Here is a 13,599-nt window from a genome sequence, read left to right as displayed (position 1 = left end):
CACATATAGGCCAGACCGGGTAAGGACGGCAGATTTCCTTCGCTAAAGAACATTAATGAACCAGTTTTTACGACAATCTGACAGCTTCATGGCCACGTTTATTGGTAGCCGGTTTTTTATTTCCCAGATGTTTTTCCTGTCATGATGGGATTTGAACTTGCGCTCTCTGGATTATTAGTCCAGGCCTGTGGATCACTGATCCAGTAACACCACCGCACCCCACGGTAACACATTGTCCATGTAATGCCGTCAGATGTTAAATATTGAGATTAACACACTCACGTTTTAGTTTATAACAGAGAAGATAGGAGCAGGGGTAGGCCATTCGGCCCCTCGAGTCTGCTCCGCCATTTAATGAGATCATGGCTGATCATCCAAACTCAGTACCCTGTCCCTGCTTTCTCCCCATATCCCTTGATCCCTTTAGCCTTAAGAAATATATCTAACTCCTTCTTGAATATATTTAATGAATTGGCCTCCACTGCCTTCTGTGGTAGAGAATTCCACAGGTTCACCACTCTGGGTGAAGAAATTCCTCCTCATCTCAGTCCTAAATGGCTTATCCCTTATCCTTAGACTGTGACCCCTGGTTCTGGACTCCCCCGCTAGCGGGAACATCCTTCCTGCATCTAGTCTGTCTGGTCCTGTTAGAATTTTATAAGTTTCAATGAGATCCCCTCTCATTCTTCTAAACTCCAGCGAATATAAGCCCAATCGACCCAATCTCTCCTCATATGTCATTCCTGCCATCCCAGGTATCAGTCTGGTGAATCTTCGCTGCACTCTCTCCATGGCAAGAACATCCTTCCTCAGATAAGGTGACCAAAACTGCACACAATACTCAAGGTGTGGTCTCACCAAGACCCTGTACAACTGCAGCAGGAGAACCCATTTTCCCCTCACAGTGCACTGACTGGATTTGTACTCACTCTTGTTCCATATCTCGTCAACGTCTGCTGGGACGTGCGGCTGGAAGTCTCGGACGAATGAGAATTGGTTCCGTCTATCAGGGGATCAAGGCCAGGCCTTCGGCAGTTCTTGCAGCGCCAGCCCTGTTACAGAAACAACAGATTCTTGAAACAACAATAACTTGCATTTATATAGCGTCTTTAATGTCCCAAGGTGCTTCACTGGAGCATTAGACAAAATTTGACACCGAGCCACATATTGGGACAGGTGATCAAAAAAGCTTGGCTGAGAGGTTGACTTAAAAGGACAGAGAGGGTTAAGGAGGGAATTCAAGTTTAGGGCCTCAGTGGCTGAAGGCACACCCGCCAATGGTGGAACGATGAAAATCGGGGATGCGCAAGAGGCCAGAATTGGATGAGCGCGGAGCGTTGTCGGGCTGAAGATGATTACAGAGATTGGGAGAGGCAAGGCCTAGATTGAACACTCGGATGAAAATTTTAGAATCGAGGTGGTGCCCGCTCATTGCCGGAGCGGGAGCCAATGTAGGTCACTGAGGGTGATGGGTGAATGGGACTTAGTGCAATCATCAAGGGATTATATCACACCCTTGGGGACTGTGCCAGGCGGAGGTATTCTTCCAGTTCCCAATTCGCTGCTGCAGTCCTTAAAATGGAATTAAGACAATCCTAGGAACACAACGGGACATTTTCCCCATTGTGAGCGCGTCACTGGTGAGGGGTCCTTGCGCGTCAACAGTATCCAACATCTTCGATTCGTGGTCAGAAAACCAGCATGCCCATGTACCCCTACCCCCAGTCAGGATGTGCTGCCGACAAGAGTTGGATCGTGACCCCCAGAATGGCAACGTCCATTCAGAAACATGCCTTTGTAATTGCTGGGAGTACACAGATTTAGAAACAATGACATGTTACGAGTAATAATCTACAAAAATATCCATTATTTTAGAAGTGGTCAGTGGCTGGGTATTCTGCAGCGAGTGTCTCACCTCCTGACTCCCCAAAGCCTTTCCACCATCTACAAGGCACAAGTAAGGAGTGTGATGGAATACTTTCCACTTGCCTAGATGAGTGCAGCTCCAACAACACTCAAGAAGCTCGACACCATCCAGGACAAAGCAGCCTACTTGATTAGCACCCCATCCACCACCTTAAACATTCATTCCCTCCATCACCAGCGTGTCATGGCTGCAGTGTGTACCATCTACAAGATGCACTGCAGCACCTCCCAAACCTGCCACTTAGAAGGACCAGGGCAGCAGGCGCTTGGGAACACCACCACCTCCCAAGTTCCCCTCCAAGTCACACACCACTCTGACTTAGAAATCCATCACCGATCCTTCATCGTTGCTGGGTCAAAATCCTGGCACTCCCTACCTAGCAGCACTGGGAGTACCTTCACCACACGGACTGCAGCGGTTCAAGGCGGCGGCTCACTACCACCTTCTCAAGGGCAATTGGAGATGGGCAATAAATACTGGCCTTGCCAGCGACTCCCACATCCAAATTGGAGGTGTGGTGCGAGGGGCGTTGTCGAATCATTCTTGAGCAATTCGTGCCCTTTAGTGTCAAGATCGGTCTTTCCAAAAGCTTCCCCCGGGAGCGTAACTGCGGTGCGCTGGGCCGCGGTTTTGTGGCAGCAGGTTACAGGTGCAGCTGGGGCAAACGGTGGGCAGAGTGGGGCAACTGGCTGAGAGTAGCGGCATAGATGCAGGGTGGGGGAGCCTCGGTGGAAATGCTCATCCAGGAGAGTCGTGTCGTTCCAAGCATCAAGCATTCCCAGGTGAGGTGCAACACAGCCCTGAAACTTTGAGACTTGGTGCTCAGCGCTGAATCATGGGGGGTCAGTGGACTCTGGCTATGGCTCTCCTTTTACAAGTAAAAAAAAAACAGGACTTGCATTTATATAGCGCCTTTCACAACCCCAGGATGTCCCAAAGCACTTTACAGCCAACGAAGTACTGAAGTGTAGTCACTGTTGTAATGTAGGAAACGCGGCAGCCAATTTGTGCACAGCATGATTCCGCAAACAGCAATGACCAGATAAAAAATTTTTTAAATGTGTTAGCCAAGACGGTGGGGAAAAGTCCCCAGCTCTCTGTAATAGTGCCCTGGGAATTTTTACGTCCATCTGAGAGTGCAAACAGGGGCCTTCGTTTAACGTCTCATCCAAAAGACATCACCTCTGACAGTGTGGCACTCCTTCGGTACTGCACTGGGAGTGCCAGGCTAGATTTCTGTGCTCAAATCTCTAGAGTGGGACTTGAACCCACAACCTCCTGATGTTAGAGGCGGGAATGCTACCCACTGAGTCAAAGCTGACAAGTAGGGTGCAAGAGTGCAACTCCCGACACACTTCAACATCTCCCACCTACTCTGCCTTTATGAATCTCCACTCACCGTCGTTCTGAAGTGTTGCAATGGGAAACTCCTTGTTATGTGCCTGTGCCCAGCCAGGAGCTGGTTTGGGTTTGCCCATATGAATTTCAACACAGACCTTTGGTGGTTACTGGGAAGAGGATTTCTAGTGCTTGTCTAAGTGTCTCACCGATGTTGTTAATGGTAATCTCTAGATGGGTTAGACATTAAACAAAGTAAAAGTCCCGTCAGTGTACCTGTTGTCCTCCCAAGCAGGTGCAGGTACAGATGGCACCAAGATACTCCTTCTGCCACTGTTCTCCTATGTTGTACATGTTCCCCTCATCATAGCAAGAGGCTTCATCTGCACGTAGAATGGACAATCTGTTAGCACAATCTGTGACCAACACTTCACAAAGCGTTAGAATTGTTTCCGTTTGCCACACCTGCTTATCCAATCACTGATGTTGAGAAATTATCTGAAATCATGGACTGCAACAAAAACTTGCATTTCTATAGCACCTTTAACGTAGCAAAAATGCCCCAAGGCGTTTCACAGGAGCGTTATCAAACAGAATGTGACACCGAGCCACGAGATACTAGAACAGGTGACCAAAAACCTGGTCAAAGAGGCAGGTTTTAAGGAGCGGCTTAAAGGAGAGAGATGGAGAGGTTTAGAGAGAGAATTCCAGAGCTTGGGGCCTAGGCAGTGGAGGTGGAGCGATTAAAATCTTGAGGTATCTTGGGAGGGTTATAGGGCATCAACAAACTACTATGGGGCTGAGATTGCTGATCTCAGACAAGGTGCTGGTGATGATCGACAGTCCATGTTTACTAAGCTGGTTGGGGTGGGGGGATAGTTGGCAGTGAGGGGTTCAGGGAATTGGCCTGGGTTCCCCTCTTTTTTCCAAGTGCTAATCAGTAACTTTTATGGGAAAGATAACTGTTGAGGAAGGACATGATGACCAATGGGATGGTGGGTAGTCTACCTCTGACTGCTGGCCTCCATTTTCAAGCTGCAACTCAATCCTGATTGGCCCCGACTACAAACATGCGACCAACCAAATTTGTGTTGGGTTAGGGTATTAAAGGATATGGAACCAAGGCGGGTATAAGACCGAGATCAGCCATGATCTCACTGAATGGCTGGAGAGGCTTGAGGAGCTGAATGGCCTCCTCCTGTTCCACAGTGGACACTGCATGGAGTTTCCCCTGTCACAGTGGGGACAGGATTGGACTCGGGTTTCAGATGCTCTCCAAGGCGGAACAGCCTGCTGAGCTTGGCCTATCTAGGCCCACGTGTGACTAATGATACCCCCCTGTCGGTGAGGAGCTGAATGGCAAAACACAAAAAGTTAGTATGCAGGTGCAGCAGGTGATCAGGAAGGCCAATGGAATCTTGGCTTTTATTGCAAGGGGGATGGAGTATAAAAACAGGGAAGTCTTGCTGCAGTTATACAGGGTATTGGTGAGGCCACACCTGGAATACTGCGTGCAGTTTTGGTTTCCATATTTAAGAAAAGATATACTTGCTCTCGAGGCGGTTCACTCGGTTGATTCCAGAGATGAGGGGGTTGACGTATCAGGAAAGGTTGAGTAGGTTGGGACTCTACTCATTGGAGTTCAGAAGAATGAGAGGCGATCTTATCGAAACATATAAGATTGTGAGGGGCTTGATCGGGTGGATGCGGGGAGGATGTTTCCACTGATGGGTGAGACTAGAACTAGGGGGCATAATCTAAGAATAAGGGGCTGCGCTTTCAAAACTGAGATGAGGAGAAACTTCTTCACTCAGAGGGTAGTAAATCTATGGAATTTGCTACCCCAGAGCGCTGTGGAAGCTGCAACATTAAATAAATTTAAAATGGAGATAGACAGTTTCCTAGCAGATAAGGGAATTAGGGGTTACGGGGAGAGGGCAGGGAAGTGGACGTGAGTCTAGATTCGGATCAGCCATGATCCTATTGAATGGCGGAGCAGGCCCGAGGGGCCGTATGGCCTACTCCTGCTTCTTATGTTCTTATGTTCAAGGATGAGGCGAGTGGGAAGCTGGAAAGAAAAGGCATAGAACAATGTCGGATTTCGCGGGATTATGGCGGCGACAATCTGTTGGGTTTTTGAAGGTGAGCAAACTTACGCGGTTCACATTTATATTCTCCCTTTCCATTGCCCAGACAAGTACAGCTGATCATTTGGCCGTTCTCACTGCGACGGTTCCATTTCTCGCCAACTCTGTAGTTCACGCCACTATCGTGGCACCATTCTGGACAGGAAGGGTGGGGCGAAAGCAATGGTTACTGATGGTGCTCTAAACGTTGAATCAAACTTGACAACACAAGCAAATACCGATCCACTTTAGTACAGTCGTTTTACCCTGAATTTATATGGTGCCCAACTTTTCTGTTCCACCTTTTGACTGACTTAGGTCCAACTCACCTGGCTACACAAGTCTTAAGTATGACTAAAAAACACATCGACTAGTCACAGTAAGCCAGCTGCAAGGTTAGTGGCTCAGTAACAAGGAGATGGGTTTCCTCATCACTCGAACCCCACTTCCTTCTTGGGGAAAACCTCCCAAAACATGGAGGAGTGTGGAGGGGGGAAAACACACACAAAATTAGAAAGCACACAAAAACAGAAGCGTATTGCTCCCAGACTGACTTTGTAGTATTTGAGCAGGCTCCTTATACAGTAGCCTAGTGCATGTGTCCATCTGCGTTAAGTCCATGTGCTGACGCAGACCCGCAGCGCAGTAATTCAAGGCCACTACGCCGAGTGGGCAAGTGCTGGTGCACTGACTTCCACGAGGGCCTATGTGGGCCCCATCAGTGGGGTCCAGGCCAGCTGAGCAGCCTGGACCAGCTGAAAGGTGTACATTTTGTTCAGATTGGTTCCCTTTAATCAGGGGAATGTTACCAAGGTTAGGCAAAGGTGCAGGGCAGTCGTCTTCCCCAAACTGCTCCACACGGGCATGGGGCTGACAGGCACCAAGAGATGCTTCGGTAGTAGCACTTAGGACCCCACCTGCTCTGTCCTAATGGCGTGCTCTCCCCACAGACTCCGCAATCTCCGGCCTGGAGGGCATTATTGGGCTCAATTCCAGCGTAACCACTAGGATTGCGGCCTGGGGAATTTCGGGCCTACAGCACGTAATTTAATTTTTCAGACTGCTCTCTTCTAAGCAGCCTATAAGATCACAGAAGGAGTCCATTGGCCCACTGTGCCTGTGCCAGCTCTTTGAAGGAGCTCTCCAGTTAGTCCCACTGCCCCGCTCTTTCCCCATAACCCTGTATATTTTTACTTTTCAAGTATTTATCCAATTCCCTTTTGAAAGTTACTATTGAATCTGCTTCCACCACCCTTTCAGGCAGTACATTCCAGATCATAACTCACTGCATAAAAAATATTCTCATCTTTCCTCTGGTTCTTTCTCCAAGTATCTTAAATCTGTGTCCTTTGGTTACTGACCCTCCTGCCAGTGGAAACAGTTTCTCCATCTACCTTTATCAAATCCCTTCATAATTTTGAACACCTGTTAAATCTTCCCTTAACCTTTGCTCTAGAACAATCCCAGTCTCTCTACATAACTGTAATCCCTCATCTCTGGTACCATTCTAGTCAATCTCCGCTGCACCCTCTCCAAGACCGTGACAGAAACATAGAAAAATAGGAGCAGGAGTGGGCCATTCAGCCCTTCGAGCCTGCTCCACCATTCAATATGATCATGGCTTATCCGCTATCTCAATACCATATTCCCGCTCTCTCCCCATACCCCTTGGTGCCTTTTGTGTCTAGACATCCTTCCTAAAAAGTGTGGAGCCCAGAATTAAACACAATACTCCAGCTGGGGCCTAGCCAGTAATTTATAAAGGTTTTGTAGAACTTCCTTGCTTATGTAATCCAGGCCTCCATATATAAATCGTCATTGTTGAAACAAACTTTAAATTTCACTCTTCTATTAATGTAACTGTTGTCCATCACTGCATAAAGGCAACATATCTTTTACCATGGTTTTCAATAAATCCCCTCAGAATCGTGAGAAGCCGGTCCCTACACGTGTGCACGTTAAATGCCCTCGAAAGTCACTCCGACCGTAAGTAACCTTGGCTTTCGGCCAAAGTTCCAACTTCCCAGTCTAGTTGAGCTGCAGAAGCAAGGCAGTTCCCCATGTGACCACTGAGGTCGCATGTCAAGTGGTCATCTCCAGTCGTGTGACCCCGCAGGGTCTGAAAGCTTGCATTGGCCGTGGGAGGGGCCAGGCCGATGCACCCCATCCATGTTTGTTCATTTCAGCGCTTGATACAGAAACATTTAGTCTCAAACATGCTGAGGGATAGTTGTGGAAAGAAATAGGAGAGGGATGGGGGGGTTTGGATAATATGCAGCAAACTACTCACTAGATGAGTCACACCTGAAATGACCACTCCCATAGCCTAAGCATTTACACCACAGTTTGAAGCCAGTCTCAGACAACCGTTCCCACTCCTGGCCGACAGTGTAGTGGGAACCCGTGGCAGAGTCATAGCAGGAGTCGTCCGAGATGGCCAGGCGGCTGGTATCGTCGGTAGCTGCAACATAGAAACAAAGAGCGGGGTTAATAAGTTGGAAAGATCCCAACATTTGGGCCTTGATCACAACCTCTGATTCAAATCCAAAACCGTACAGTGTTAGCCGTGGCCCAGTGGGGAGTGCTCGTGCCTCTGAGTCAGAAGATTGTGGGTTCAAATCCCACTCCAGAGACTTGAACACAAAACCTCTGCTGACACTCCAGCGCAGTACTGAGGGGGTGCTGCACAGCCAGAGGTGCCGTCATTTGGATAAGATGTTAAAAAGGCCCTGTCTGCCCTCTCACTGGGGGCATAAAAGATCCCGTGGCACTATTTTGAAGAAGAGCAGGGGAGTTATCCCCGGTGTCCTGGTCAACATTTATCCCAACACCTACAAACAGATTATCTGGCCATTCTCACATTGCTATTTGTGGGACCTTGCTATGTGCACATTGGCTGCCGCGTTTCCTACATTACAACGGTGACTACACCTCATTGGCTGTAAAACGCTTTGGGACGTCCTGAGGTTGTGAAAGGTGCTATATAAACGCAAGTTGCTGTTGTTGAGACCGAGCCCAAGCTGCAGCCAGATCGCCCCAGTTATTAGCTGCGATATTAACTGGGAGCTCTCCCTCCCACCTCCAGAGCTCGGTGTAACTCTTGTTTGTACCCAAAAAACCCCAAATTGGACTGTACACAAAAGTTCAACTAAAACTTAAGAAATCAAATTAAAATTTGGTTTTCCGGGTTGATGATGCACTCCAGTCCCCGCGGCGCCCACCGGTCGCGGAAATACTCAAGCGCACCGACGGACACCGCGTGCTCCATCTCCAGGGCCACCCGGGCGCGAACATGGCCGCGGAAGAGAGGCAGGCAATCCGGCTGGACGACCCCCTCGACCGCCCGCTGCCTGGACCAATTCAGAGCTCGGTGTAATGTCGGGGGCAGCGGATCAGCGTGTCAAGATTCAGGCGGGGGGGTGGGGGTGGCGGGGTTTAAAGTCAGCAGGATGGGAGAGCTGCCGTTTCAGCAAGAAAACACAGTGCCGAGGAGGTGGAGAGGAACACACTGGTGAGGATGTGACAAGAACGAACAAATGAGCTTGCGTTTATATTGCACCCTTTCACGTCATCCCAAAGCGATTTACAGCCAATGAAGTACTTTCTGAAATGTTTTTGTGTAGGCAAATGCGGGAGCCAATTTGCGCAGAGCAAGGTCCCACAAACAGCAATGTGATAATGACCAGGTTACCTCTTTTAGTGATCCTGGTTATGGGATAAATATTGACCAGGACACCGGGGAAGAGCTCCCCTGCTCCTCTTTGAAATAGTTCCATTGGATCTTTAATGTCTACCTGAGAGAGCAGGTTTTATGGCTCCTCCAAAAGATGGCACCTCCGACAGCGTAGCACTCCCTCAGTACTGCACTGGAGTGTCGGCCTAGATATTGTGCCCAAGAAGTGGGACTTCAACTCCTGACCTTCTGACTCAGAGGGGAGAGTGCTGCCCACTGAGCCCCACCTGACACTGAGAACAGAGAGATGATGTACGTGTAGTGGTCGGCTGACATGAAGGTAAGGAATCGTAACGAACAGAAGATTTGTCATAGGAGATTGATGAATTCTCTGGAGACGGGGCGCTCTTATATACAGATCGCCTGATACAGGAGCATATACAGGACTCCGAATCACAAGGGCAATCTTTCATACTCCTGCCTTGTAGACCCTCCCATGCCCAGCTCTCACCATTACTCATGTGGTTAGTTTATCCAACTGCCCTGAGCTAATGCATATTGACTGATGAGTTAAAGGCCGTTACTGTCAGCTGCCTGACTGCACCACTGTAAACAAGACCACATACTTGTAAATATTTGATTTTCAAGGATACACGCATGCACCGAGTGTGTGCTTCAGTCAGCTTCATCGAGCAGAAGCAGGACGGGTAACAGCACATACAGGGCCGTGTTCTTAGCGCTGATTCATCCGAAGGAGACAACATGGGACTCCCAAGGCTGGCCAACTTCGCCGCAGCCCTTGGCCCGAGGCCTGGCCCAACTCTCGAGCCACGCGGGCGGAGTGCAGCCAATATTAAAAATAACTTTGCTGGCTGCGTTCGGCTGTCAAGGCAAATGGCCTGACTGCTCTTACCCTGCCTGACCTGCGGAGAGGTGCCTCAGTGTTCTTCTGAAGTGACACCCCTCGAAAGGTCGCTGTTCAATCTGCACCATTTTGCGAGTGTGTAGCAAGAGATGGTTAAATATGGGCCCCAATTGTTCGGTGGTCATCACTTAAAAGCTGAGCCCAGTTACACAGAATCAGAATAAGCTGGGTAGAACTGCCATAGGAACAGGAGGAGGCCACTCAGCCCCTCAACCCTGCTCCGCCATTCAGTTAGGTCATGGCTGATCTGCATCTCAACTCCATTCTCCCACCTTTGCTCCGTATCCCTTGATTCCCTTACTTAAGCAAAATCTATCGATGTCAGTCTTGAAAGCTCCAATGCCAGATTTCCACTACGCTTTGTGTGAAAAAGTGCTCCCCCACCCAGCTGTTTCTCTCTTCCTGAACATGCTTCCCAATTTTAATATTTGAAACCACACCCATGTTTAGAGACACAAGTGTGAGCAGGTAGCGGCAGAGTAGAACCAGGCTGGCTTCCCTTTTACCGCAACTGTCTCACAGCAAATGGACTAGGCCCCAGGCTTCAGGCACTAAAGTGTGCCAGACGTGCAGTTCGAAGTTCACTTACGTAAGCCTAGTTCACTTGGACTGGCTACAATAGCTGATTTGTTAGATGTGCACTGAGTTCCCATCAGTACTCGGGTAAGTCCACAGCCAACGAGTGAAGGAACACTGGCACGCTGGTCACGGGCACTACGACTAGTGCAAATCTCTGCCCTCCCTCTTCCCTCGCCCCCTAGCGCTAAATCAGAACCAATGCTGAGATGCCAGACGCACACAACTGGCATCAATTTATTAAGTTTGCAGCGGTGCCCATAAAACGGTGAGTTGGACAGCATAGGATATATGGCACAGAAACAGGCCTTTCGGCCCAACCAGTCCATGCTGGCGTTTATGCTCCCTCGAGCCTCCTCCTGTCTTTCCTCATCTAACTATCAGCATAACCCTCTACTCCCTTCTCCCTCATGTGCTTATCTAGCCTCCCCTTAAAGGCATCTATACTATTCACTTCAATCACTCCCTGTGGTAGCGAGTTCCACATTCTCACCACTCTTTGGGTAAAGAAGTTTCTCCTGAATTCCCTATTGGATTTCTTGTTGGCGAGGGTGGGGGTGGGGCGGGGCGGTCATCTTCGCCCTTACCCAGAGCTGCTTGCGGGTTCTACAGCCTTCTGTTCCGCCAGCCTACCCACCCAGCCGGTGAGGGTGAAAAAGACCCGCTGGACTGTCTGCCCTTGTAACCGAGGTAAATTCAGCAAAGGGATAGGAGGGAAGAGGACAACCGGGCAGAATTTAGCAATCTCCCTTGACACACTTGCAAACAGTGCATGTTGAATGGCCAACTCTACAGTCGTTGGAAGAGGAAGGGAGGCTAAGGCAAGGCTTGGTGCTTCTCTACCCCGCTCCCCTCCCCAGTTTCTATAAGGAAGCCAACGCTGCTTTATATTGGGTTAAATGCTATGCTCCAGCCGCTGGCTCCCAATGTGCAGATTTCGAGTAAACCTGATGAATTTGCTTAGTTAGTGGCCAAGGTCTCAGTAACCCTTCCTGGCAGTTGGCCTCAAATTTTAAATCCTCATCCTTGTGTCCAAATCCATCTATGGTCTTGCGCCCCCCCCCCCCCCGCCCCATCCCCACAACCTCCTCCATTCCTACAACCCTCCGAGAATTCTGCGTTTCACCAATTCTGGCCTCTCAGTCATCCCCCATTATAATTGCTCTGCCATTGGCAGCGGTGCCTTCTGCTGACTAGGCTCCAAGCTCTGGAATTCCCTCCCTAAACCTCTCCGCCTCTTTCTCTTCCTTTAAGACGCTCCTTAAAAACCTACCTCTTTAACCAAGCTTTTGGTCACCTGTCCTAATATCTCCTTATGGGGCTCGGTGTCAAATTTTGTTTGATAACGATGCTGTGAAACGCCTTGGGATGTTTTACTACGTTAAAGGCGCTGTATAAAGACGTTGCTGTAATAGATCCAGTAGGCCCTCTCTGAGCTTTAGGGCCTCGCTCATGGATTATAAACTGAGGCACTGGTTGGTGGTGGGTCAAATTCCCTTTTCGTTACAGGGCCTCTGGATATTTCCTCCAGCCATTTTTCTGTGAAAACCAGAGGGCAGCCTCCCTCACCGGGCAAGCCTCAGCCGATTTTACTGACTGCAGACGCCGGCAAAGAATGGCGCCAGCAAATGACTGATAGGCCTCGTGTAGGCAGCACCAGAGTCCCACGGGTCTTAAGTGGAGTTCCCATTCTGGGCTGAACAGTGCAGTGTGGAAAATGCCAACAGGGGTGGCGGTTGGGGGAGGGGAAGAGGCCACGGTGAGGGGGGTGGGTGCACGTTGGTTGGGGGAGGGGAGGTGATCCTGGTGAGGAGGGAGAGGGATTTGGTTGGGGGAGGGCAAGAATTAAGGGGCGAGTGCGGGGTGCGGTGGGGAATGTTGGTTGGGGGAGAGGAGGAGGTGCTCCTTGTGTGGGGCAGGTTTGCGGGGAAGGAGAGATGATCCCGGTGAGGTGGGGGCGGGTGGAGTGCAGAGACAGTACAATACCACTGTACTGCAGAAGAGTCTTCCCATCTCAATCACGATTGCCATGTCACAGTAACACTTGGAAATTTGGTTGAGTTTGCGACAAAAAAAAACTGTTACTTACAGGCATCTCCGACTGTGATGACATCCTGCAGAATTTGGTGCTTCCCATTCCTGTCCAGGGCTTCGACTATAATGTTGTACTGTGCCCCTATCACAAGGCCGGGCAGCACTGCGTAATGTGATGTTCCTGGTACCCGGAGCTGGGAGCGAGATTAAAATGAGGTAAGTTCGAACCTCCCTCTCGTTCCCAGAGAACAGCTACCCTTTTTTGGAGTGTGGGGGATAATTCTAACCCCACGAGGTGCCTCACTAAACACACCTCCAAAATCGTAAACACCACAAGACTAAACCTTGGAAGGAGGGAGGCTGGGGCCTCCTTCCGATTGCTCAGTGAGCTTGGCCAGTGAGCAAGACCGGGTCTGACGGTCCCGGTTTGACTCTTGGCTGGTGTGGATGGAATTTTATTGATCTCAGTACACTACAATAACTTGGGCAAGGAGGTGGAATCAAGTTATTTCCATTATTCCTTTCTTTCCATTGATCCCACCATTGATTTTACTCTATCCAGAGGGAGATGCTCCATTAAAGCCGAGATTAAGACTCTGTTCTCCTACTTTGGGAGCTCAGTGCCATTTGGCTACAGCCAGGACGGAAATCCTTTTCCTCTTGGCACTCCTCACTGACATGCCCAAGGCCACTGACTTGTGCTGCTCATTGTAAAACCGGGTGGAATCATGGAATGCGATACCCAAAAGACAGGTAAAGATCTCATCATCCCATTCAATAGAAATGGACGTTCTGGCCTAGGGCTGGTGCTAACTCAAGCCTCGAGATTCTTGAGCTTCTTACTGGGGAAGAGTAGCTTAGGTGGTTTCCCATTGCCTTCGTCACGGTTTTGATCTTCAGAGTACCTTCTCCTAGGTGGACTGCAACCAAGGCTATAGAGGTCCACCTACCCTCCCATAGAGGGCGTGGCACCCACACCCAGCGGGCACAAATACCCTCG

At 49.6% G+C, this 13,599-nt stretch overlaps 1 protein-coding gene across 9 annotated transcripts in view; it reads right to left on the bottom strand.

The window, feature by feature from the left end:
• LOC147119974 (fibronectin-like) overlaps positions 1–13,599 on the bottom strand; it is a 120,357-nt gene that overhangs the window by 1,662 nt on the left and 105,096 nt on the right. For all 9 annotated transcript variants that reach the window (XM_085985433.1, XM_085985434.1, XM_085985432.1 and 6 more), the window contains 5 exons: positions 12,655–12,793; positions 7,682–7,852; positions 5,422–5,547; positions 3,542–3,648; positions 930–1,052 (listed from right to left, as the gene is read on the bottom strand). In XM_085985433.1, coding sequence (XP_085841559.1) covers positions 930–1,052; positions 3,542–3,648; positions 5,422–5,547; positions 7,682–7,852; positions 12,655–12,793 — 666 coding nt within the window. The remainder of the gene's footprint in view (positions 1–929; positions 1,053–3,541; positions 3,649–5,421; positions 5,548–7,681; positions 7,853–12,654; positions 12,794–13,599) is intronic.

The sequence above is a fragment of the Somniosus microcephalus genome, chromosome 4, assembly GCF_052327205.1.
Source record: "Somniosus microcephalus isolate GS21.2 chromosome 4, FLI_Smic_1.0, whole genome shotgun sequence".
Taxonomy (NCBI): Eukaryota; Metazoa; Chordata; class Chondrichthyes; order Squaliformes; family Somniosidae; genus Somniosus; species Somniosus microcephalus.
This window is presented reverse-complemented; position numbering and strand designations above follow the sequence as displayed.